We start from the raw sequence: 25,686 nt of genomic DNA, 5'->3' as shown, positions 1-25,686 counted from the left end.
TGTTTCAAGCAAAACATTTTTTTTTGCCAAGTTCTACTTCTTTATTTGCCTCGCTACTGTGTACAAAACTCCTCATCCGTCCGTCAGCAGACTGTAGTCTTTGTAAATATCCATACATATTTCACAGCCCTCCAGCTTGGGCCCGAGTTTGAGCAAGAAAGCACCATCTCACCTTTCAGTGAATCGCCTCTGGCTGTTTACTGTGTAGGTCGGAGGTTGGACACAGGTTTTAAAAATGAATTTGAGGACTGGCAAAAGGTAATGTTGGCCCACAGTGCCAGAGAAATGAAGACCTTGGCTTAACTTTTTTTTTACGATATTGCAATCCCACAACTGATAGCCTTGTGATTTGCTTTGGAGCTTGAAGTTTTGTTGACTTTGCATTTCAATTATTTAAAATGCCGTTGATTATTTATCCCGTTAAAGCTGCTACTCATGATTCTTATTTCATAAAAAGTATTTTCAATATAAATGATTACTTTTAAGAATTTATCTCAAATAATATTAATTTAAAAGAGAAATATTTGAATTGATCACTGTTAAGATTTTCTGAGTGGCTTTGTTTTTGAGAGAGAAAACTGAGATTGGCCCTACTCTGTCTTGGATCACCTCTTTTCTGACTATATACAGTGTAATCTTCTCAAAAATAAACAAAAAAACGATTTACTAAGATTGTCTGTCTTCTCAAAGATGTTAAGTTCTTTCTGTATTTCCCTTTTTATGCTGATCATCATTTATCTTAGGTATGCTTAAAACAATGTTTTGTTTCGGTTTGCCAGACTTCATGACGCTTTCAAAAAGGGCTCAGAGGAGAAATTAAGGCCTCCATCTATACTATTTATGGAAAAGGCTGACTAACAACTGAAATAAGTTGTGATGATTTAGCGTGAAAGTAGTGACTAGAGAACCTTGGTCCATGACTCAAAGTAAAATGTAGGTATAAATAATGCAAATATTTTTTCTTGGCAGGAGGACTCAGAACCGAGAAGCCCTAAAGGCCTCTTTTACAAAAGACATTTTGACATGTCACAGTAGAAAAAGCACAAGTGTAAATAATAAAATACATAATGTCTGAATTCCACTTAGCTGCTTTGGTTTGATGGTCCTGATATTGTGCCTGTTGGTTCGCTGTCACAGTTTGCATTTCCCAAATCCATATTACATACTAGGTCTAAAAAAGGTTTTTAGTATGTATTCACAAATGACACAATGTTGTACACTTCAACCACACAGTATACAGTATAATATAAATACAGTTACTTGTGTTACATGTTAAAGTATGTTGAATTTTTTTGGTATACAAGCTAGGGATGGCCAGTAAAAAATACTGATAATTATTGCAATATAATTTTCCTCAACAATATAACAAATGTTCAATAAATCCATCCATCGTCAACCACTTATCCTGCGTACAGGGTCGCATGGGTGCTGGAGCCAACCCCAGCTGACATTGGGTGCAAGGCGGGGTACACCCTGGACAGGTCGCCAGTCCATCGCAGGGCCACACATAGACGAACAACCACTCACGCTCACACTCACACCTAAGGACACTTTTAGGGTCACCAATCAACCTAGCCTGCATGTCTTTGGATGGTGGGAGGAAGCCGGAGCACCTGGAGAGAACCCACACAGACACGGGGAGAACATGTAAACTCCACACAGAAAGGCCGGGGAAACTGGGGTTTGAACCCACAACCTTCTTGCTGTGAAGGCACCACTGTGCCACCCATGTTCAATAAATGTATAATTTAATTAATTTGAATCACAACAAATTAGCACTTAATTTTTCTATAAAGATATTTGTTTTAAAATAGACTGAGAAAGAGATTTTACTTAATTTTAACTCATGCGTATTTGCTGAACAAGATATTATCATAATGCTTTGGAATGTTCTACATCAGCTTTGTTAAGTGATCTACTGTTTGGCAATTGTTTGTCATGTTCTGACTTTAAAGAACCATTAACCTTTAACGAACCATCTGGTTTCTTCAGCTTTCACTCAGCCTTTGAACTTGAAAGAAATAATGATTGGACATTTATTGTGATAATTATTGAGATTGAGTGATATTAATAATAAAAACATTTTTGGCCATATCGCCTAGCAATAATACAAGATGCTAAATCAGTTCATTGTGCCGATTGCTGTGTAGTATATAAAATTGTTTAGAATTATTAAAAAGTATGAATTTGGGAGATCTGAGTCTTTGTTCATGTTAACAATCCCCAATAAAATATGTTGCGTTAATGATGCTTGATTGCTAAAGTACCAGACCAGACCTCTACATGTCATGTGGTTCACTTCCATGGCAAAGAGCTAATATCAGAACAGAGGCCAGTCCTTATATGTACAGAAATCATGTGGTATTGTTGCTGCCTTGGATAACGATGAGATGTACAGTAGTTTACATGCTTCTTTGGAACTCTCGCAAGTCATAATGAGTTTCAATGGGTAATGTGGAAGAGCAGCCACGGGGTGAGGTGTAGAGCGGCGCGTTAGTCATTCTGAGTGGGACTCATACTTCTGGCAAGTGAGCAAAGCTGACACCTCCCTTCCCTTTGAGTTGGCACAAGGTGTCTCACTGCTCCTCAACAGAAACCAACAAAGGCCTCATAGACGCCAATAACTAAGAGACATCAAATGTTGGCTCGTCGTGTAGAGAGAATGTGTAAATATATCTTCAAATGTGTCCTCGTGTGTTGTTTTCTCCCAGTCTCTTTCTTTCTCTCTCCCCCTCTCTTCCCCCGTTGCGGGGGAGTTAGGTTGTTGTCATGAAGCGCTGTTCCTCTGTCGGCTGATCAATATGTTGCTGTTTTTTTCCCTTTCAGAGGAGAAGACACAGCTGGTTCTAAATGTCGACAAACAGCTTGAAGAAGTCAGAGAGTTGGTATGTCTTTGATCAGTAATTTTCTCCTCTTCCCATTTTCTAAATAATGAATTTGTGCAAAGAGGGAGGGGACCATTTTCCCTGCCACCAGACAACGGCACCTGTATTATCCTTTTGGTGACATGACATGCAGACACGCACACGCTTCACATGGCAGAAAGGAGGCTTCCTCCTCACACGATTACTTTCCAGTAATCTGCTTTTAAGTGACACCCCTATGACACATTTCAAGCCATTATCTTGAGGTGGGAGTCTTCATGTTGCCTGTTTAAAAACGAGCAAAGTCACCTGACAGAGACAAATTGTTGTTGCAGTTGTCTTGTTATGTCACAGTGATTAGTTACCTCCAAATCCACCACGCTGAGACCTGTCTAGCCATGCATCAAATGTACTTTTACTTCATTCGCTGTGACATTGTTGGGCCTGTGCGTGTCTCTGCAATGAAGGGGCCCTCATATTTGATTGTGTATTTATTTACAGAACAGCCTTCCTCTGTCGCAACTTTTTATCACAGCTGAGTGACGTGAGCAGGAGACTTTTTCTTTTTACAATCAACATTGGAACACATTAAAGTTAATGCAGCTGAAGTTTCTCATTTCACAAAGTTTCATATTTTCAGAGTTGTCACAGTTTCTGTCTTGAACAGCTTTTTGTCACTGATAAGTAGCTGTTTTTGAGACTTTACAATATGGCATTTACAGAAATGCGTTGATGGTAAGAGAAATATGATCATTAGAGGATGAAGAAGCCTAGATTTTTTAGAATCTTATCAAGAGCGCTTTAAAATAGATTTTAATCAAAAATTTTACCAGGTTTGTTACCTGGAACACTAAACCTGTGAATGTAATACATATTCAAAATTAGTTTTTATCTGTGAAATTGAAGTGCTTGTCAATTTAACTTGATTAACTGCTGGTTTTAGCTGGAGCAGATGGACCTGGAGGTGCGGGAGATCCCCATCCAGAGCCGAGCCATGTACAACAGCAGACTGAAGAGCTACAAGCAGGAGATAGAGAAGCTCGAGAAAGACTTTGTGAGTAAACACCTTCTTAAATCTTTATAAATCAAATATGACAAATATAATGTACATCATCAACATTGAGCAAATCCTCTTTTAAAGTTTGACTTTTAAAATATGCATCTGTATACACAATATACTGTCCATGCACGTGACATACTGCAGTCATAAGTTGTCCTCTTCTCGAGTCCTTTGTGGCTTTATACACACATCCATTGTTTGCCCCATCAACCAAACTCTCCCTTCTCTACACACAAACTATCATCTGTGGGGACATGCATTCCCTAGCCCCTTAATCTAGTCGTAGTCACAAGTACATGCCTACCCTTAACCTGATTCTAACCTGAACCCCAAAAGTATTAACCCTCAAAAAGCAGTCTCTACTCAAGTAGAGTAGGGACACATCACACACACGCACGCACACACACACACACAGTCCTATGCTGAAGTTCAGTGGTGCATTCACAGAGGTTAATTCAGAGTTTGTATTTGAACTTGCAAGTGATGCCTATTGAGAACAGGTTGTGTTGTTGCTGCAGTATCTGGCCTTGTTTAGTAATTCATAAATCACTGTATGTCTTGACTTGGTCTGTAGCCTCTATCAAAGCTTAATGAACTGTCCAGTCTTGTGGGTCCCTTGCTTTTAGTCCACATTGTTGACTCCCAATGTTGCTCAAGGTATTTCACTTAATCAATAATATGATAAAAATAAGCAATTATTTACCGTAATTCCATTGCTTCCTTGTTTTTTTTTTGTTTTTTTTTGTTTTTTTTTTAACCATCGTAGCTTTTCTTATTACCCTGAGTTGGAAAAGCATCTTTCAATTCCTTGTTTGTATTCAAATCTTGACCTTGCAAAAATATGTATCTTTAATAATATCTTTATTTTGTCTGTTGTCTGTTATTGTTTTCTGTTGTCAGATATGTTGTGCCGGTGCTCACAACACGATAATAAACCTGTTGTGTAAAAGCAACTGACCTTGAGCTCGAGAGCAGTCAAGTCCTTCCACAAATCAAATACGATGTGAAATATATCCACAACCACAGAACGGGTTGGAAAGATAAATACTGAATTGGACATTTTAAGAACTTGAATTGACAAGATGCTGACCTGAGATTGGTGCCACATTTCACCTTGTTGTTAATGTGGTTCCAATGAAGTTTTGATACCGTAAGATTTTGGCAAGACAATCAGCAAAACCTTTTAAATTAGTTGAAGGTGTAGCTTTCCTTCTTATATGTGAACTTTTTCTTCACTTTGTAGATCATTTATTGTTGAGTAGCTAATGCTTGAAGGAGAGGATTTCAGGAATTAATGGTACATTCTAGTCAGAATTTCAAGTGTCAAATGTTTTTGTGTTACAAAATGGAATGAAAGTTTTTAGAATCCCATTTGAACAAAATAGAATTTTCAAAATGTGAGAAACTGGACATTTTGGCATACAACTCATCCGTATCCTAACATTCTTTGTCTCATACTACCACAGCCTATGCCCTTACCTACCACTGACAAACAACAATAATCTGAATAACATAGGCTGTGAATGCTTGCAGCATTCACAGCCAATTAAAACCCTCTCATATTTTACCCTAATCCTTATCCTACACATTTTCTTAAATATCTAATATTAATCACAAAAAAATGTTTTTTTAGAATCTGTATTGAATTAAATGAGGGAATACATCCCCAGTCCATCACTATTCCAAATGCAGAACAAACAAGTAAACATGCATAAACAACCCATTTGGATGCTTATATCATGTGCAAGTGATCTGTAAGCACACTACCGAGATGTGCTTACTGAGATCACAGAGGAGCTCTCTGTGCCAAGACAGTTTACTTTCCTCGCCATGGGCATTTAATTGGCTGATGATTAATCTTTAACTTTTCTTCTCCCCACACTTACCGTGCTTAATCATCAAGCAGTTGACACCTGCTGTGGCTAATATTGGTGCTAATTTTCATTACTTGCATTTTTATGCCCGTTTTAGGGGCTTATGTGCGGAAATTTTCTTTCTTGAAATTGGAAAAGAAAATCCCTCCATCCACTTTATAAAGCCAAACCTTGCATGCAGAGGCCACAACCAGAACATGATTACATCTAAATTGTTAAATAATCACTGCATACTTAAGTTGTATGTGTCAAGGCCCACAATACTGAAATGCAAAGCAGAAGGTAGCAGTAGGATAGTCCTAGTGGATAAACAACAGAAGAATATTGTCCTGCTTGTAACTGTGACTTCCCACTTTGATAGAGTCATTTTCATTTTTACACCTCTGTGTGTGGTGTGGTCAGATCAGTGTACATTTAAACCAGGATCACCCACCTCACATCTAACATCTAGTATATCTGATCTCCTGTAAATCTGATGCAAGTGTTCAGAAGGCAAGAACTTCAGCCCCCTCAGATGTTCCTCAGATGTGCCAAATGCTATAGCCGAGCTCTGCCTCTCTCTTCCTGCTGGCCTAGGGAGGACATGACACACTGCTCGAAAGGCGTCTAGTGGAAAAAAGGCAATCTCCTTTCTTTTTAATGTAAAAAGCTCTGTCTTTGTTGTGCTTTCCGTGGATATCAAGGCCTTTCCCACTCCCTCACTACCCAATCTTCCCCCAACCCCACCCCCTACTGGCTCCCACGGGTGTCTCCCCCCTTAACCTGCTCTCTCATCCTCCCATTCACCCGTGGTTTGAAGTCTTCCTACCACCGGTGTGCCAGCTTGAGACCTCATTCCTGCTCCTTTCCAGACAGGGCCCGAGTCGACCTCAGTAACCCAGCCATTTCATCCAGGAAGACAACTTATCAAACGGGCATCCCAAAGGTGTATATATGAGATGTAGCTTTGTTGGCTTGGCTGACCGCTTCATTGCGATAATAGAGGGGACAGTGGGGGTCTTAAAGGTGCTGGATAACGGCAAACGGGCATTGCAGCAGCTAAAGGGGATGCCAGTCTGACCAAAAAAAAAGAGTAAGTCAAAGTTTGAAAAAAACAAAACATTAATAAGGACAATAAAAATACGGTTTGATGGAGTTGACTTGTTCAACTCAGGGGAAGCAAGGTGGAATGGCTCTTAGTAGTGGCTTTGATCATGCAAAGATGAGGCCTAATGTAAGCTTAATTTAATGAAATCTATCTGGTAAACAGAGCCACCGTCTTCAAAGGGCCGCTTTTGGTCCGTCCTAGTAGGGAAGGTGGGGGTCTGCAGACGTCTGCTGTGTCTCACAAAACCCAATCCATTTTTGAGGATGTGACTCAAATTATGTACCATGCTAATTGTAAATGTCTGATGCTTCTGACTTGGACATGATGAGATGTCAGCCACAAGCTGTCATGAAGCAATAATGGCTCAGATTTATTTTTGATTTTGTCAGTCCTTGAAACTCATGGTGGTGTCTTCTGTGCTGTCAGTATGTATTTTTAATATCAAAGCCTTCCTTTCTTGCCCCTTTCAAAGGAGTTCCACATTGTATTGTTGGGTCTGTGCTTGAATATGTTTAGTAAATAGGAAATATTTTTAGCGTAATGCAGATATCGGTGATCTCACCTGTGAAGTAACTGATTTAAATATCACTGGTAAAACATAATTGAAACAACTGTGTCTGACCTTGCAGCTTTTTCAATACATAGTTGAACAACAAATGTTGGTCACTAATATAAAAGAAGCATCTCTAAATTCCCTGCTATTACTCCACATTAGTTACAAGCTTAGTTTGTCTTGAATACTTGTTAAAGTCAATCATTAAATCTTCATCATATTTTTCTATTTTCAAATCAGCAGTATTTTGAAGTGTCACTTAATTGTGTTTCACAGATAGTATGTTGCTTTAACTTTGGGGCAACAGTATGCCTCCCACTTGCGCTTGCGGCTGTGGTTGTTCCCTTTTGCAGCAGATGGCGGTATTGCTCTAAGAATTTTCTTCTGCTTAAGGTACATGAGAAGGATGATATTGGGCACATTTGCCAATTACTCTGCCTTTCTGATGTATGAGTGGACTTGCTATGATAAATTCTTCCACTTATTACTATGCCTGACCTCATCCTTTCTGCTTTGTAATAGAGATTGAAAACAATGTTACCAAAAATGTCCTTGTGGTAAAAGCCCATTTAATACAAAGTGCCTTATAGTAATCTGGCTTCCAACTTTATGTATTTGCTGTACTTTGTTTCTGCCCAGTCATGCTCTGAAAGTTAATTTTGTTTGGAAGGTGAACAAAAGGAGAATGTTTTTTTGAATTGATAAATATTTCATAACATAAACGTCGCATTTCCTCTCCCAATAAATCTTTCTGACATTAGGTGTGTTTGTAAGTTTTAAGGAGGTGTTGTGATAGGCTTTGTCTTCAAGGATCCTTGACTCCGATAAAGGTTAATTGATAGTCATTAAATGTCACATTAAATGAGAATCTGTGTCAGTAATGGTCAAGACAGTTTTGCTGATGGCATGACAGTCACTTGGTAATTCTTTAGTACAATATAGTAGTATTTATTTTGCAAGATCAACCTCAGAATTGGCTGAATAGAAAACTATTATTTACCATAATAATGTTGTATACTATTTCATCAAGGATTATAAAGATGCCATTTGTTACCAAGCATCAGTGTTCCTTTTGATATATGTACCTTTACTCATGACATGAGATTGGTATGTCATCACAGTACATACTGCAAGTTTTTACAATGTGTTTAAGATGTGAAAAATGTAATACGGTCAAGATTTGATTCACCCAAAGTACAATACTTACCTTCGAAAGAGGGTTGATACTGTAATGGAATGATTGTCTTCTGTTTCTAAGTCATGTATTTCATTATAGAGACTGCAATATCTGACCTTGCCTGTGTTTTCTGATATTGAATCAGTAGGCCAACTGTCACAGGGATACAACTATCCCTTCCCAATTTCTATTTGTGTATTGTTTGGCGTTAAAGTCACGGTCAAGTACGATGTCTGGACTGCCTTTTCCTTTAATAAAAACCTTTACATGGAATGCTTCCTAGTGTCCGCCCAGGGAGATAATTAATGTATTTCCAAAGAATCAGACAACCTTGAAATATTGAACAGTGTATTTACCTGTCACACCAAGGTGAATGGAGTAAAAAACTGTTCGTACCGATTACACTTTTATTTTTATTTTACCTGTATGAGTAAGTAAGTGCTTATCAGTGATAACTTGAAATGTAGTTTACAATTGGCGCAAATATTGAGTGCTGTATTTAACGAATTGGCACATCGGACCTTTTTAAGCACCACTTGTAAATGGAAGTAATGGTTTGATTTAAAATGTGGAAAGACAGATGGAAAGTGGATGTGTATAAAATGTGAACATGTCTCAGGTGAGGCCAAAATAAACTGCTGTAACGCCTGATTTTTATTTGGTCTCCTGTTGTCAAAATAAATTAACTTGTTGTAGAAGAACTAATGAATGACTCTTGACTTTACCACACACCGCTCAGGCTTCATGTTTCAGCTGCCAGTGAGAATGCTATCAAAAGTTTTTCATAAGCCTGTTTTCCTGGTTCCAAACCCCAGAGCTATTTGTTGCATTTGCATCTCAGCGTCGTCCACAATCGGTTCATCACTGGCAATGAATTACCATTTTTCTAGGGTTTTTGAAATGCCATATAAAGTATAGGGTATTCTCTCTATGTGAATTGTCTCTGTTCTTGGTTGGAGTTTAGTGTGTGAACTGTAATTTACTCTTCAAAGCATACTAATACCCTGGTATGTATTTAGAGAGCGCACCCCCCCCAAATATAACCAAGCCTAACAGACGAAGATGAGGTTGCTCTCCATTTATCTATATGAATGCTCATACTTTTAATTAGTGGTCATGGACATTTCAAGGTTAGGGAGACTATCCAACTTTAGCTGATAGTGCCCATAAACTCATTATGTTTGACACAATTAGCAACCTTAATGAAGAAAGAAGAGTTTGCAAAGTCATTTATCAGAAAGTTGTGTATTTGTTTTAAGAACCTGTGACATAAATGGCATTTTTAAAAAAAACCAAATGCTGATAATTATGTTGAGATTTAGGTTTTGATGGGAGATTTTAGGATGACTGTACTTCCCACACCAAACTAGTTGGGATGATAAATTAGCATTGTTGTAATCCATCATGAAGGGTTCTTGTTGTTTGCCCCCCCTGTCCTCGTTATGGTGACTCCTGCAGGCAGACAACATGACAGACAAACATTAGTTGGATGTTAGACACTTTAAATCGCCTTAGGTTGTCTTGGCTTACTTGTTCTTATTAAACACAGAGGAGCAAAGGCAGATTGACTCTTTTCATGGTTAGTTGCTTAACAATCCATCAATGACACCAAAGTCTAATCACTCACAACCAGTTTTAAAAGGACTCCCTCAATTGACAGGGATTTTCCCTGTATATTTCCTCTGAGCTGAGTGCAGATTTAAGATGTAAACAAATAGATCTTCTTCTCTACTTATGAATTATGTCTTTTCATTTGGAAGTTTTTGTGCACAGTATGTATCCCTTTGTGGATTTGTGGCATTGGAGGCTTTTCCATGTCCTCTTTATGGACACGAAGATGGGATTCATTCGTGGATTAGCCTTATGTCACTCATGTTGAAACCATTTTTTATGGGTTTGATGGTGTAATGACAGTAATGGGTCAAATCTGGGTTGAAGGACAGTGCCACAATAAGGACACAATGATATGTCGTCTAGAAGATCAGTAAATTAAAGGAGACATTGGTATCTAACCAATCATGCTGGTTGCTTTGATCATTCCTACACAGTGAATAATCATTATAGCTAATCGGTAATTGTAGTAATTATTTTTTTATTCCAAATGGAAGTTTTAATTGATGGTTGATGGGTATATCGGTCAAGCTAGAAATGCCACTTTTTTGTCATACTATTCATGAGTGCTGTCAACCATATGTAGTAGCAATTAAACATTATAGGAAATTCTACAACTCTATTAACTACTACTACTACTTCTACTACTCCTGTGATAGTGTATTTTCAAGTTCAAGCTGGGGTAGGAAACTTAGAGGAAACTAGCTAAAGACAGATTTTTATAGTATCCATCTGAAAAAATGTCCTCCCTCCGGGCACAGTGCACACAGGTAGGCAAGTTGGTACGCCAGCCAATTGGACATTGTTATTACCGTCCTGCGACAGCCACAGATGTCACTTTTTTTTTCTTTTTTCTTGCTTCGTAAAGAGAGTTTAAACAAATAGAACAAAAAATGCTTATTAAAAAATTGCCTACCCTACACTAGAAGAATTATAGTGACAAGTCTAAAACCGTGCTGGAATAGCAGCAAGTTTTTACACCAGTGTTTTGACCAGAGCTGATGTTATGATATTACAAATACGAAGAAAAGAATTATGTTGGCCAACCATTTTTATAGATATAAGTGATAAGATTAGTATCCCAGACAGAGAAGTGGGAATACATTTTGGTCATTTGCTTTACTGTCATCCTTACGAGTTTTACGGTCATTAACAAGATCTTCTCAGTAGTCGACGCGCAGAAATCACATAGCCTATAATTTGTAAGCAGATCACCCCCTTCTCCCTCTCCTTCCCTTTATGTTAACACTTGTCTGTATGGATGGGGTATCTGCATTATGCCTGGAGCACAGGTTTTGTTTGGCAGTGTGCAAATTCGGCCGTTATCCTTCCACACGATCGTTTCCTCTCTCGCTTATCTCTCCTGGCCCCTCCAAAGTCGCCGTACTTCCACACACACTGACAGCGATCAGTATAGCTTTCAGACGCTTGTCTGGCTGAGTCTGCCATGAAGCGAAGGCCCTCCCAGGTCCCCTCGCTGTCCTCGGGGCTTGTGTGATTGAGTGACTGGAGTGAGTGGGGGCCAAAGATAATAAGGGGGAAAATATAAAGACACGGGGCGATGATATGATAACACCCCCTTCCTCCTCCTTCCCCTCCTCCTTCTCTTCACTCCCCTTTCCACCTCCCCTTCACTTTTCCTTCTGTTCTTCTTTCTGTCCTACCCCTGATTTCCGTGCACCGAGCCTGTCCCACGCAGTAGTGTAAACCAGAAGTGACATGTGACACCCAATCCCCAGTGATGTGCTGACAAGCGGGTACTAGAATAGGTGACACTGTTTTCTTTTTTCGCCAGACTGGCTTAAGTATAGTGAAGGGATTCATGAAGTATTTATGAAATATATTATGAATCATTGGGTCTGTGTTTTTCCTCTGTATTTTAGGCAGTGGCATTTGCTTTTTAATAAGTAAGCCTCAGAGAAAGGCGAGAGTGAAGAAGAGGAAGAACTCTTTACATTGCTTCTCCTCTTGTGTTTCTTCATAGCTAAAGCTCCATGTTTACAAATGTTTTAACCCCTGCTCACACCCCCTTCACACAAATACGCACACACATACAGACACACAATTAAACTTAGTTTCTTCCTCTCATCCTAAGTGTTTCTAATGAGGGAGCATGCCAGAAAGAAAGGGAAAGTGTCTGCTCTCAGCAGACCAACAATTTTGCCTTTTCTATGGTGTTTTTGAAGCCTGCAGTGGAATCTGGCTGTGGCCTTGATCAGAATTACATTGTGGAAGATGAATTAAGGTTTTTTTCTTTTCAATTATCCCAGAGGTTGGCCACCATTAGAGCATCAGCCTACTCCTGCAGTGAGACTAAACTCTTTAGTTTTGTTTCCTCATCACCATAGAGCACTTGTTTGTTCTGCATTGTCAAACTTTTTGTACATTTTTGTCTTTGTACATTTTTATTCAGAAATTATCTGTTTCACACACAAATCTCTGCTTCAAGTGCTTGCATCAAATGACCAAGAATTCCCACAAGGAAAAGAATGATCTGTTGCCTATTTAAAAAAACAATCAAATTCTGAAATTGCTCATTAAATTAATGTTGTTTATGTAGTTTTTACTTTGCAGTGGCCCTTTTTTTATATTTTCTGCTATGTTTTCTTTTGAAGAATGAACAGCAGATGATTATTATTCAACTCCACTATTTATTCATGGGTTGAATATAGCATGTTCTTTTCTGTATACTTTTGTTTTTTAAATCAGCTTAAGAGGTGTAACGAAGTCTACTCTGTAGCCTTTAGTTGGCTGTTTCTCATAATTTTTTTTAACTACGGTTGTGAATTCCAGTACAAAACCTGCAGACTCCCTGGAAACTGGTAAGTGTATTGGAAAGTTCAGGGGGGCACATGTTGGAAGGGCTTTGGATGGGGGCCTTACTGGCCTCATCACCATTTGAATGTGTTCTGGCTAGTGAAATAACAAAGTATACATAAATATATAGAGATAATGATCTGGCTAAGTCCCTATATGTGCTGCTGTATTCTAATGCTAATGAGCAAGCTATTCAGCACCAACAATGGTCACATTACAAGAAAAGGCAAAGCACTGAAGGAGATAGTCTTCTGTGCATGTCCACTGATGGACGCGCACATGCTCAGCAGGCCCGACTCCTCTCCCTTTGTGTCTAGGTTTTTTTATTTTTTATTACAGTTTTCAATTTTAGATAACACTCCAAGAATAGACATCAAACAAAAATGAATCATAAATCGAGGTCAGGAGTGAACCTCTTTCCAAAGCAGAGAAAGGGTTAAAAGTGAAGGTATTTCTTTCTTTAAAAAAGATGGGAAGACCGATAGGAGAGGAGCTCTTCTCAGCAGAGGGTTCAGTGAACCATATGTAGGTAGCCACAGGCTAATGGGCCGGTTGGTCCCTGGCTTGCCAGGTATCCTGCATTGCACATCTCCTAACACCCCCCCTTCCTCCACAGACACTTTTTCTCTCCTCGTCATCCTCCAACACCCACCTCTCCCACCCCTCCCACCATCACTCTGTGAAAATCCCTCCTCCACTTTCCTCTAATCTCACCTTTTTCTCTGGTGCTGACCCGGGGAGGCCCACTTTATTCCCCACTGCACGCCAGAAGCCAGCGTTGTGATCGGAGCCCGAGCCCCTGTGCTGGTTCCCCCTCTCCTCTCCTCTCTCCTTGCCCTGGCTGCCCGCCTCCCCGACGGCTCTGCTCTATTGATTTACTCCTCCAACCAATGCTGTCTGTGTCTGTTTTGCACCACTAGCACCTAGGTCCCTCATCTCTATAACCCTCCCTCGTTCCCTATTTTCTCTTTCCTTCTCTCGCTCTCTTCTTTCTTTCTTTTCATACTGCCTTTCTGTCTTTCTTTCCGTCCCTTCTTACACAACCAAGGGAGAAAACCTGACAGAACACTAGAGAAGGAAGGAAAGAGAGATGGAAGGATGGGGGTCTAGGAGGGGAAATGGGGCCTTTGATTTTTCATTAGAAGTGCCTCCATATTTTAATATTGGGTTTAATCGGGCCCTCATGCCTTAAAGAAATAACCATTGAGAGATGATCCCTCGGCCTTCAAAAAGTATATGGCACTTCTTCAATCAAAGCCCTCCTCGAATTTGCTCTTTTGTTTGGAGTTCACTTGCAATCCCCCCCCCCCTTCTCTTGCCGCCTCTCGGCCTCTTGCTTGGTGGGTACAGTCGTTAGGCTTATTGACTGATCTCGGCTGTACTTAGCAATAGAAATGACTTTGACAGGGAAATACACCACCGGTATCACAGAGGTACAAGCATGAAAGGCCCCTATCAAAATAATATACTCTTTCACCAGCAAGGGCTAGGTATTTCCCCCCAGAGATAAAATGCAGTTTACTTGTGTTGTCTAATATAAAAAAAGAATATAGATTCAGTGGTACAATGTTAAAATTGGAATTACATTTTTTATTTAATTAAAATAGTAAAGAGAATCTTTATTAAAGTTGTCTCTGACCGTGTCAGTTTTTTTTAGCGACATAAGATCTTTTTGAAGTTGATGCAGTCTGTCACCCCAAAAAAAGTCCCGACACCTCATACCTTTTTAAATATGTCGCAGGCTCATTTATTGCCTCGCCTTGGTTGATCATTCACCTTTATTTGTGTTTTCGACAACCGCTTCTCTGAGACTCCTTCAGGTTTTTCCATGGGAGTGGAACACAATGCCGTGTGCGTAGAAGCCACCAAAGCACCAACCTGTGAGCTAATGAGAGGCCCCATGCTGTTATCTAAGGCTCCGGCTTCTCTACCACTGTTGCACTTCTATTAGTGGCGAGTACACACACCGGGCCCCGGCTCACATATGTTGCGCACGTACATTCTCTAAAGGAGGTTTCCCCGGGATGCAAAGGCTTGTAGAAGCCGCCGTTGTTCTTACAGTAGCCCTCGTGCACACGTATGCACTCAAACAAACACACACAACAGTCAGAAGTGGAGGATTCGATGGCACCAAAGACCACAATGAAACAAAGGCACAAATGACACCCTCCTGTGACAATCCCAATTGTAGCTACTTGCCTTTGTCTGATAATATATCAAATGCATTAAAAAAGAGCACTTACTTAATTGAACAACCTCTTCTGATTTGTTTGTGTTAAAGGAGAGAAGAAAATGTTAGACAACAGTGCGTGTGTGTGTGTGTGTGTGTGTTTTCCTTTGTGCAGTGTGTGTGTGTGTGTGTGCGCGCTTTCCTTTGTGCAGTGTGTGTGTGTGTGTGTGTGTGTGTCTGTTAAACCCCCGCCAAGCAGGGATGCATTATTTAAGATGCTGTTGTGATACTTGTGCCTGCTTAAAGGTCTCAGCTTCCTTTTAACACCATGCCGCATCAGTCCACCTCTGCCCCCACTTGTGTGGGGGGAACCAGAGTGGGACCTGCTGGCACTGGTCCACACATCACCTGGGAAAATATCACAGCAGGGGGAGGAAAGGAAGTGATATAGATAACCTTTTGAGTTTAGCACACATTCTTGTGAACTAAGAGACATTTTATGACCCTACCTTATTGTCATTTCATTGCTGACTTAAGTATTTTTCAGTTTTTACAAGATATTCAAGGATATTAAACTAAATGTTTAATTGTATATTTGTGTGGATTTAATGCCCATCTGAAACTTATTTTTAAAAAGGTGGTGTTGATGTGTTTTCACATTCATAGACCAGCTCTCAAAGTGAGGAAAATAAAAAGGTTAAATGCCAGTTTCAGACAAGCACATAGAGCTGGACATAAGTGTTATTAGGTCTAAATGTGGAAATGCCCAGCCGCTCTCCTACTGTTGAAAAAGCCTGTAATGGAACATAGTATTATAAATTGAATATCGTTAATTACTCTTCATGCTATGCCACCAGCCGTGTGTGCAGGGCAAAAAGGAAAAGCTTGGGAAAGTGGAGGGAAAAGCGTCTGCAGAGGAACTTCAGGGCCCCTCATTACACTCTGCCCCTGGGTATTTTTACGCCTTTTATTTCCCATCTAATGAACTGTTTACATTTTTCAGCTTTTCAGGCGCCACAATTATTTGTGCTTGTCCTTGTGTCACTCATTGCACTGGGCAAAAAGCAAGGAGAAGAGTTGGAGGGCATTGAAATGTGTACATAAATCTCAGTTTATTTGATTTTAATTATCGTGATTGTTTTGTAGATGGGGAGCTTTCCTTTTACATTAAATTGACAGCGATTGTAGAGTGCTTTAAATTAGCAAAGGTCATTGTTTTACAATTATTAATACATTTTCTGTAAACAGAAGGTTTTTAGATTTACTTTCTTCTTTAAGGACCATGGAGGAAGTTAAAAATCATTGTTAATTTAGACCATATATAGCCATGTATGCCCATATATTAGAAAGAAATTGCACACAAAGGAAAGATCCATATATTCACTGTAACTAAATAAATATAATTTGCTGCTCTGAGGATTATGCCAAACTGATTAGCATATCTGATATGAATTGTTATGCATGCATATGTAATTACTTTTTGATGGGTAAAGAAGAATTTTTTTTTTTGTCTGCTATCCATGTCAACAGAGGTAAAATGTGTGTTTTTGACAGGACATCAGAACCTTCATCGCTGCATTTGACGGGATGTGTAGAGTTTTAAAGGCAGGCCACTTTGCATAAAGTTAAGATGTACCTTTGTACTTTTCTTGTGTGCTTCCGGGAATAGAAGCAAATTCTCACCCAAGATTAAAAAAGTGACAAAAGACAGACCTTTCAAAAGGATTAAAAAAGCTCTTTTTTTTCTTTTCTGAGCAATAAGGTATCTTCTGAAAGCGCTCATTCTTTTTTAGATTACAAAGCCTGATTAGTTGTCTTCGTCTTAAGATGCGGAGCACAGTCTTTACATACTGTAACTAGAATGAGAGTTTCAGTACATTGTCTTTATAGAATAGAAGATTTTACTATGGAACAGGGATCTGATATCTGCTTTCTTGACCTCAAGAGTGATCCTGTTGTCACTTAGCAATTTTTAAACACCCCAACTTATAATCTGTTATTGTATTAAGCAGTCAATATTGCACAGCTGTTTATGTTTTACATCAAATGGGAAGGCAGTAATCACTCAGGAATCTGATGCTTTCCAGAGGGGGAATCCATAAACGGGAGTGTGTACTGTAGGTACAGGGAGGTAGCGGCAACACTTTCATTTCACTGACATTTTCCATTCTTAAAACTTTCTTTGTTATCTGCACTGTTCTCATTGCAGAAACGCTTCATACATTCATCTGTAACAGACAGCTATTTAGAAATACCAAACCTGTATATGGTTTGAAGGCGACGTAAGTCTTAACATTCAAATCAATGCTTCTCCCAGGCTTCCTCGTCTCAATTACTGGTGAAGTCGTCTTTCCCCCTAAGTTTCACTGCAGCTCTTTAAGATGAAACTCGACTTAAATGGAATATGTGGGTGTTTTTGTGGCAACAAATGTGTGTGTGTGTGTGTATGTGTGCGCGCCTTGTGTACATGCTGTCTTCAAATTGATGCTTATTGTCTTTCTGGTTTCATTCATATAAGAAAATCCTTTTAATGTCCTGACAACAATACAGTGACCACTTATTCACCCCTGCACAGAAGATGGGGCTGTAAAAAAAAAAAAGAAAGAAAGAAAAGCTAAATTGAAAACAAAAAGTCAGCAAATTAATGAAATTTTTAGATAATCACATTTTAGAGGGACAAAATATGATCACAAATTATTTAAAATAAAAGACGATTATCTGCAGACATTTCAACAAAGGATGAAAAGCAGTGATTATTATATTATGTATGATTATGTCACCTATATTTGCCATATCTATGTATGGTATTGATGTTAATCAAAAGAATGTTGGGGAAGCATATTGACTTGTTTGTTTAAAACTATGATACATACATGGATTACATGTGTCTAATGTTTTACCTTATTTTTCTAGATATTTTAGAATTTGTTGTCACGTAATTGAGTATTGCAACAATTATCACAATCTTAAAAGTTAATAATTGACCTAAGCGTTGTATGGCACAATCACAAAACAATTGCAAAAACATCTTAAACAGCAGATATGGACAAAGTGCTCTTGTGTAATACATGTTGGGTGGAGAGGGGGGCCTGTTTTCCCCACAGTCGGCGTTCTGTGGTTAGCTGTGGTCCCTGTGGTCGAGTATTGTTTGGGTGCGCTCTTTATCTAATGGGTTTTGTGGTCCGGGTCAATCAGGCTCTCCGTCTAGTCAGTAATTACTCCAGAGAGAACTGTGGCCCTCACCATCACGATAATAACAACCAAATCACATGAGCCATGACTTTCCACTCAGTGCTCCAGATTATGAGGAGAGGACCCCCCCCCCCCCCCCCCCCCCCCCCCCCCACCGGTTGTGATTGGTTCCAAAGTTAATTTCAATCAAGCAACTTGATATTATCACTCTTGAGGCTAGAATTGGCCTTTTAAGTTTGATTTGTGCTTTTCATATGGAAGGTAGCATCAAAGTACTTGTGCAATAGCTTAATAGCTAATGGAAAGATACTGGTAAAGGAAGCTGTATTTGAGAAAAAGAAAATATCCCCACCAGGTAATTGGTGTTCCTTTACTGATTCTCCTACTTAGTTTTATTTATTTAGTCGGGAACTAAGTAAATATAGAAAAAAGAAAGAATTCTTGTGGAGAAAAAGTGATATTTTCATTCCTATGCTGGTGTTTGCCTTTGATTTTGCCCACCTCCAGCAGCCCACCTAGAAACCCTGTCAAGGCAGGGAGAGAAAGCGAAGGAGGCTTAGTAAACACTTTCTGTGTCTGCTGCTGGTGTGTATTTAGTTTAGAGGGCATGCCAAGAGGCTGTTTTTCCATGGGTCGGGCGTCTGTAAACAAGCGGTACAACGGCAGCCCACTCTTCGACAATTGGAGGTGGCACACTCTGAAGTGTGTATGAAATGTGTGTCTGTTTGTCTTTTTTTTGTGGACATGGCATTCCCTCTTATTCTAGCCTATCTAGAGACAGAAAGAGAGAGAGTGAAAGAGGGTGTGTGTGTCTGTGTGTGTGCGTACGTTAGAGAGAGAGGCAACCCCAAATCCGATGGGCCGCCAATGGGTGATGAATTATTCCCTGTCTGAGTCTCAGCATTGGTGTTATCACAGAGCCTGCCACTGCACTGGGATGACAGCAGTGACAGCCCCCAGAAAAGATTTAGCGCTGACAAGTGATACTTCCTCATAATACATCTCCCTGGCCCTCTCTCCTGTCCCCACTGTTCCACAGCCTCTCCAATCACACAAGATGAGGTTTTTTTATCCCTCAACTTATATTTGTTTAAGTGGGTAAGATGGGGGGGCTCTTTGCCACCACTTCTCTGGCACGAGTGCACTAGGTACAGTAGATCACCTTGGAAGGAGGCATGGGCACAAACCCACACAGGCTTGTTTTCAGTACATGTGTTGTAGGGGCACACACACGCAGAGACACTCACACACATACACACAACCTGCATGTGTATGACTTGTCACCGAGTTCCATTAGGGGGCTCTCGTGCTTAAGGAATGCCTGTTGTGTTTTCGCTTCAACAACAGTACTAAGCCATATTTCCCCACTTGTTTTCTCTCTTTGCTGTCCTCTTTCTCATTTCTCTTCTTCTTTTTGTCCTTCTTCCTCATCCTCCTCCCCCTGCAGAAAAGGTCACGTATTGCCTACAGTGATGAGGTGCGCAACGAGCTCCTGGGAGATGACGCCAGTTCCTCCGAGAGCCAGGTGAGGTGCTAATCAGGGTCCCAAACGACACCAGTGTGGGTGGCTGACTGGCCCCCAGGGTGAGGAGGTGGGCCCCTCACAGGGGCCATCGAGCGCCGAAGCCATGGTATTGTCACCAAGTCACGCGGAAGGAACACTGTTTAATGCAAAGCTGGGCTACCAGTGAGTGGGCTCAGGGCATGGGACCAGTGTCTGGCCAAAGCCAGATTGTGACAGAGACACACACACACACACACCTAAACACAAATACACAATCGAAATTTCAATCTAAAAACCCGGCCTCCCCAGTACCAACTATCCCATAGCTGTTCTCCAGCCGGGTGTGGACTTAGACCAATAATAGATCCTCCACACGGTCCCCACACATATAGAGACATACATGCACGAGAATTGCTAAATCTTGTTCTCTGGTCTTTCTTTAAACTCCAAGGGTGGCAAACTTCCATAATATACATACACAAAATGAATAAGAACACAGGTTCTCATATTATTCTGATGACTGAAATATTTTGGTGCAGTGCTCCTTTAGCTCCTAAATATTTTCATTGATTATTTAATATCAGCCTTTAATCAAAAATCTCAAATTCTATTTGACTTATTTGTGGATTTGATGTATTATCTATCAACATATTTACATTTTGTTTTATTGTTTACTAAAAGACGATGACTGACATTTTGTTTGAATATCAGTTCAGCCTGTTGAATTTCGAGGGATATAAACAACGGATAAAGACCGCATTAACAGTTTTCATTCATTGTCAGCAATGTCAACAAAAGATTCATTCCCAGCAGTTATGAAAGTGGTAATGAAAAGAAAAACTAATCTTCAATTGTCATCTTAATTGGCCAAAATATGTCACATGTTATTTAAAACTTGTTTTGAATAAATGTAGAATTGCATCAAAACAGTGATAAATCAACGGATTCAGCAAGCAGCGGTTTAACATTTAAAACGCACTTACCTATTGTTCACCTGCACAGCTGCCACTCATACGCAGCCACTCTCAACTATGACCAAACGTCTTTTGACTAATTATATATTGCCTTTAGAATCTGCTGTCAACTTGGAGGGGTTGCTGTGTCTCAAGGCACACACAATCACACACACTCGCATGCAAATAAATACTTTGCATTTGCAAATGTGCACTCAAAAAACAAAAAAAGACAAAGATGAATAATCAAATGCATATTTGCACATTTAGTCCCACAGTGTTTTATGTGAGTATATTTAGATGATTCACTGCTAAGCAAAGCTAAATAAAGTTGTCTGGGTTTTTTTTTTTTTTTGAACATTTCCCTATTACCATTTCAATGATGACCCATGAACTTCACATCTTAGAAACATATGTATCACGAGCCAAGATGTGTAATTGAAATGCATATTCCTGGCAAATTAGTGAGACGCAAAAGTGACTCTGACATTTTATGCAGAAGTTGGAAGGAGATTTGCTGTCAGAAATGTCACATTTGCGACACTGATGAGTTCGATCTAAATCCTGTCAAGGAAAAGCTAAAAAATGTATCACATTTCATTTCAAATATTATTTTCCTTTCATTAAAAATGTATCTGAAAATATTTAAAAGTAATACTTATAAATATAGAATTTTCACATCTCAAAGAAAATTGTTGGGAAATGTATTGGTATAGAATTAACACTGTGGAATGATGTTTTAAATTTTGGAAATTGCTGTTTTATTGTTGTAATTATTGGTTTAAAAATAGTTATTATTGACAATAATTACCAAATGTATTTATATTGTTTTTATTTCAAATGATTACTTACTAAATGAAAAACAGTGAAATGTTGTGCTACTTTAACCCATTCATGCACGTGTCAGAAAAAGGTAGCAGAATGTGACATCTGTAAACAGTATCCACAGCTTCATTCTTAATTCTCAGTTGAACATAATTATTTAATTATAAAAAAGTAAAACAATATGCATAAAATTAAATTATTATTATTGGTAAAATGTATAAAATATATTTACCTTAAAATGTATTTATCTTTGGGAATTTAGGCCAAACAAATCTAAGCTATAGTAAGTGAGTTTTTTCATATCATTTTATTTTATTCTCCCAACTTCTGTATGAGAAAAAGATTTATTATTGAATTGTGAAAAACACAGTATTAATTTGCAATAATAATGTCCGATGTGAAATAATTGTAATTATACCATAAATCTAAACACACACACACAAAACCTTAGAAAGAGTTCATGCAGGGGGCAAAAGCAAAGTAAATAGATGATATATGTTCTCCCTTTTTTCTCCTACGTGCTGTATTTACCTCATTTTCATTTTAAAACTTGTGGAGATAATACTTGTCGTGGTCTTGCTGTGAGTGGAGTACTCGGAACTTCAGGGTTTTTTATCTAACGAGACGGCGGTGATAAGAGAGGGGAAAAGATGGTGGGGGCTGGGGCAAGTCGGTCAATTTAATTCCTGACGATCTGAAAGAGGTCAGGATCATTTCATATAGCACTGGCTGAGCAGATCATTACCAGTCACAAATCTGTTGGTTACATGGCAAGGATTTATAGCTAAGTAAACAGGGAACCGTCATAAGTTCTGAAAATGGCGTGTTGGCCCTGCGATAATGGCTAAAGGACGATTTAATAGAGTTCGGCATTTATTCGTTATCTGTATGCGGACAGAGACTGAATTGGCACTATCGCTGTTTTTTTTAATAATGTGGTAGGCTACTATTGCACATTTTTTCTTTCTGTTTCCTCTGCATGCAACACACGCACAAATGTTGGTGAAGACACACACCAACACCAAACACACACACAGAGAGACACCACACACAAAGCAGCAAATGCACACACATTTTTCACACACGAACACTATACGGAATAGTTTCGATTTCAGTCACAGCAGAAGGCTTGGCCACAAGAGATTGTGCTGGTTTGAGCCGGCATGGACCAGATTTTACAGGCTACAAAGGAAGCAGATTACCACTTGTATCGAATTCCGTATTGGATAAAAAAAATCTTTTGTTTGAAAAAAAAAATTGCTGATTATCATAACAGAAAAATTGCAGCAGTGCAATTTTGAATACTGGCTGGCATCACAAAAACACAAGGAAAGGCGCTCATGCAGGAGTAATTATAACATTTACAATATTCTGTATTTACTGCTCTATATCTCTTGAGCAACGCGAGCATCGTTGGCTATACTAAAGAATGGATGCCAAAGAAAAATAAAGCTAAACAGGAAGAAACGAGAAACACAGCTCAACATGCCCCCTCATATAGTTTTAACAAATCCTCCACGAGGACTTGCAATCAGTCAGGCAGCACAAATGAGCTAGAACAAGTTTTGTTTGGTACCCATTGACTGATGGCAGAGCTGGGGTGAGGGATCGCAGGATCTGCTGGGTTTTTTTTAGCCACAAATAACCACATCCACAGTGTAGTTTTAAACTTTGGCCTCTTCAATAATGCATTCTTCGTGGGGAGTTGCTGCTTAAGTATTGCGTCTTGTCACTGCCGACATTTTCAAGGAGAAGATCTCTTTCGAAAAACATGCAATTATATCTGTTTACCTCCCACATTACAGATATTGACAATATAGCAGTGAACTGTTGTAGCTATATTTTTGGGGAAGAAAAAAAAAACACTAATGCAGGAACTATTTTTGAGATGCTTCTAAAATTACAGAGGAAATGCTGTTACAAATGTACTTGATATTTTTGTTTGTGTTTTATATAGTATTGAGTCCTCCTGAATGTAATATTTTATGACAAATTTCTTTGAGTGCCTTTAATAGTGGTGTAATATAAATAGAGGAGACAAAGTATGCGGTACAATATTGTTTTTTGTTGTTTAGGATTTCATTATAAAATAGGTACAACTGTTAAATGTTATTTCTCACATTTTATTCTGTCCAGAAGAGCTGATAGGAGCTCATGTTCACCTTTTTGTCACTTGTTCTGAATTATTTGAATATGAAGATGCAATTTTCTGACCCTCTCCCAGCTGTTTTTTTGAACCTTAAAGTAAGCAATCAAGTTTGGAATTCAAAATCTAAGAACTCTTTCCATATATGATACAAAATTATTGCAGAGTCACAAAATTCAAAATAAACAGCACAAGTAATAGTGGCCCTGAGCCTCCCTTTAGATGTGCTAACCTTTAATGTTGGCCAAGAAATGTGGATTAAAAGAAATCACCTCTAAAAGGCTTGCAAATCAAGAAATCCTTCCCCTTTTTATCCAACCGGGTTGCATTCCCACGATAAGCAGCAGCCTTCTTTTTCTTTCTCTACAGCCCTCACTTAAGAACAGGCAAGGGAAGCAACCTATTTAATTGTGATTAGGCATAATTAATGGCAAATGGGATTGTTGCCCTCCCTCAAATGTCTGATTCATTATTACAGATGCAAGGTTTTCCAGGACAGGGAATAGGAATAACATTTCTTATTTACTTCTTTTTTCTTAAATTTGCTATGCTCTTTAATCAAAAATGTATAGCTATGCTAAGATTCATTTTTCATGATCTGTGGCTGTCCCAATAATAAGCTGCACTGTATGTATATACAGTGGTAGCTTCACGTAGACTTCTGTACATAATATAAACAGCATGCACCTTTACTGATATGCATAAGTTACATGAAATATTGACAGCATATCAGCATTGATAAACTGTGTTACAAATGGAGTGGCTCAGCATTTCTCCATTCGGTTCCAAAGGGCACATATTTCTTTTAATCCTTTTCCAGAGAATTCAGCAAAATGACAGATACAAAATATATTTGCAGACTTTATTTTACTCATTTATTCTTTTCTTGTGCTGTATCAACGTTTGTGATGTGACTTCCTTGATAATGTTAGTTGATATTGCAAGTCGAGCGATCCATTCCCTCTTTGTTTAATGTGACAGCACCAGGACTTGATCTTTGTTTGTTCAAAAAAGTCAGCCCGAGCGGCGTATTTAGCTTCTTTTAATGTTTTTGTCTTGTGATTTCCAAATGCTAAACATGCAAACAGATAAATCGTCATGGTTAATTCTGTACCAAGCCACATGACTGATCTTCTGCTTGCTGCGTTTTTTTTATCTCTTCTTCACTCTCTCCATCTTTCTCTCTTCTCTCTTTTGCTCTCATGATGCAGTTGATAAAGTTGCGTGAAGAGGTAAGTGCTTCTCTGCTCTAACAATTTAAATTCTGCTTTCCCACTGAATTTTCAATTTGCCCTCCTTTCTCCCGTAGAAAATTAAAATCAGCTCATTTTTGTATGTCTGAGTGAACAGCTTTCAGGCCAATCCAATCAGAATGAATTCACTGAAGGCTAGTTTCCCCTACCTTAAATATCAGAAAGTGATGATAAGATATTTCTGATACGCCTTTTTGAAGGAAGATATTGGGGAATGAAGCTTCGGTTATTGGGCCCAACACAGTTCAGAACTTGATCAACTTAGCTTCGCGAGGGAACTGCTACTTCTATCAAAGATTTACTATCGCCATATTAGTTGCTTTCTGCCTTTTGTAATAAATTGGATCAAGGTTATCATAAGTGATATGATGTGTTTTAAGCTAAATTGCATGATGGCAGATTGTAGGGTAGTTTTTGTCATTCGCCACTGCATTAACGTCACCACCATTACCAAAGATTACTGAACTCAATTCATGACATTTTAATGTATTTCATTGTTTATACATGTACAATATAAGGTACCATGCACAGTATAATATATTGACGGCTTAAGTCATTAAGTGTCAACTCAGTGTTATTGTTGGTGCTTAATGAAAAGGT

General features: G+C 38.9%; 1 protein-coding gene across 1 annotated transcript in view; it reads left to right on the top strand.

Annotated features, from left to right (window-relative positions):
- The window catches only part of vti1a (vesicle transport through interaction with t-SNAREs 1A), a 29,370-nt gene extending 4,269 nt beyond the window's left edge, over positions 1-25,101 (top strand). Inside the window, exons 2-5 of the mRNA XM_038735139.1 lie at positions 2,827-2,885; positions 3,808-3,918; positions 19,853-19,930; positions 25,045-25,101. Coding sequence (XP_038591067.1) covers positions 2,827-2,885; positions 3,808-3,918; positions 19,853-19,930; positions 25,045-25,086 — 290 coding nt within the window. The 3' untranslated portion in view covers positions 25,087-25,101. The remainder of the gene's footprint in view (positions 1-2,826; positions 2,886-3,807; positions 3,919-19,852; positions 19,931-25,044) is intronic.
- Positions 25,102-25,686: the final 585 nt, after the last annotated feature.

Source organism: Micropterus salmoides, unplaced genomic scaffold (genome assembly GCF_014851395.1).
Source record: "Micropterus salmoides isolate LMB-PRFRI ecotype aquatic unplaced genomic scaffold, ASM1485139v1 Ms_hic_scaffold_21, whole genome shotgun sequence".
Classification (NCBI taxonomy): Eukaryota; Metazoa; Chordata; class Actinopteri; order Centrarchiformes; family Centrarchidae; genus Micropterus; species Micropterus salmoides.
Note: the sequence above shows the minus strand (reverse complement) of the source record. Positions and strands in the feature narration are given on the sequence as shown.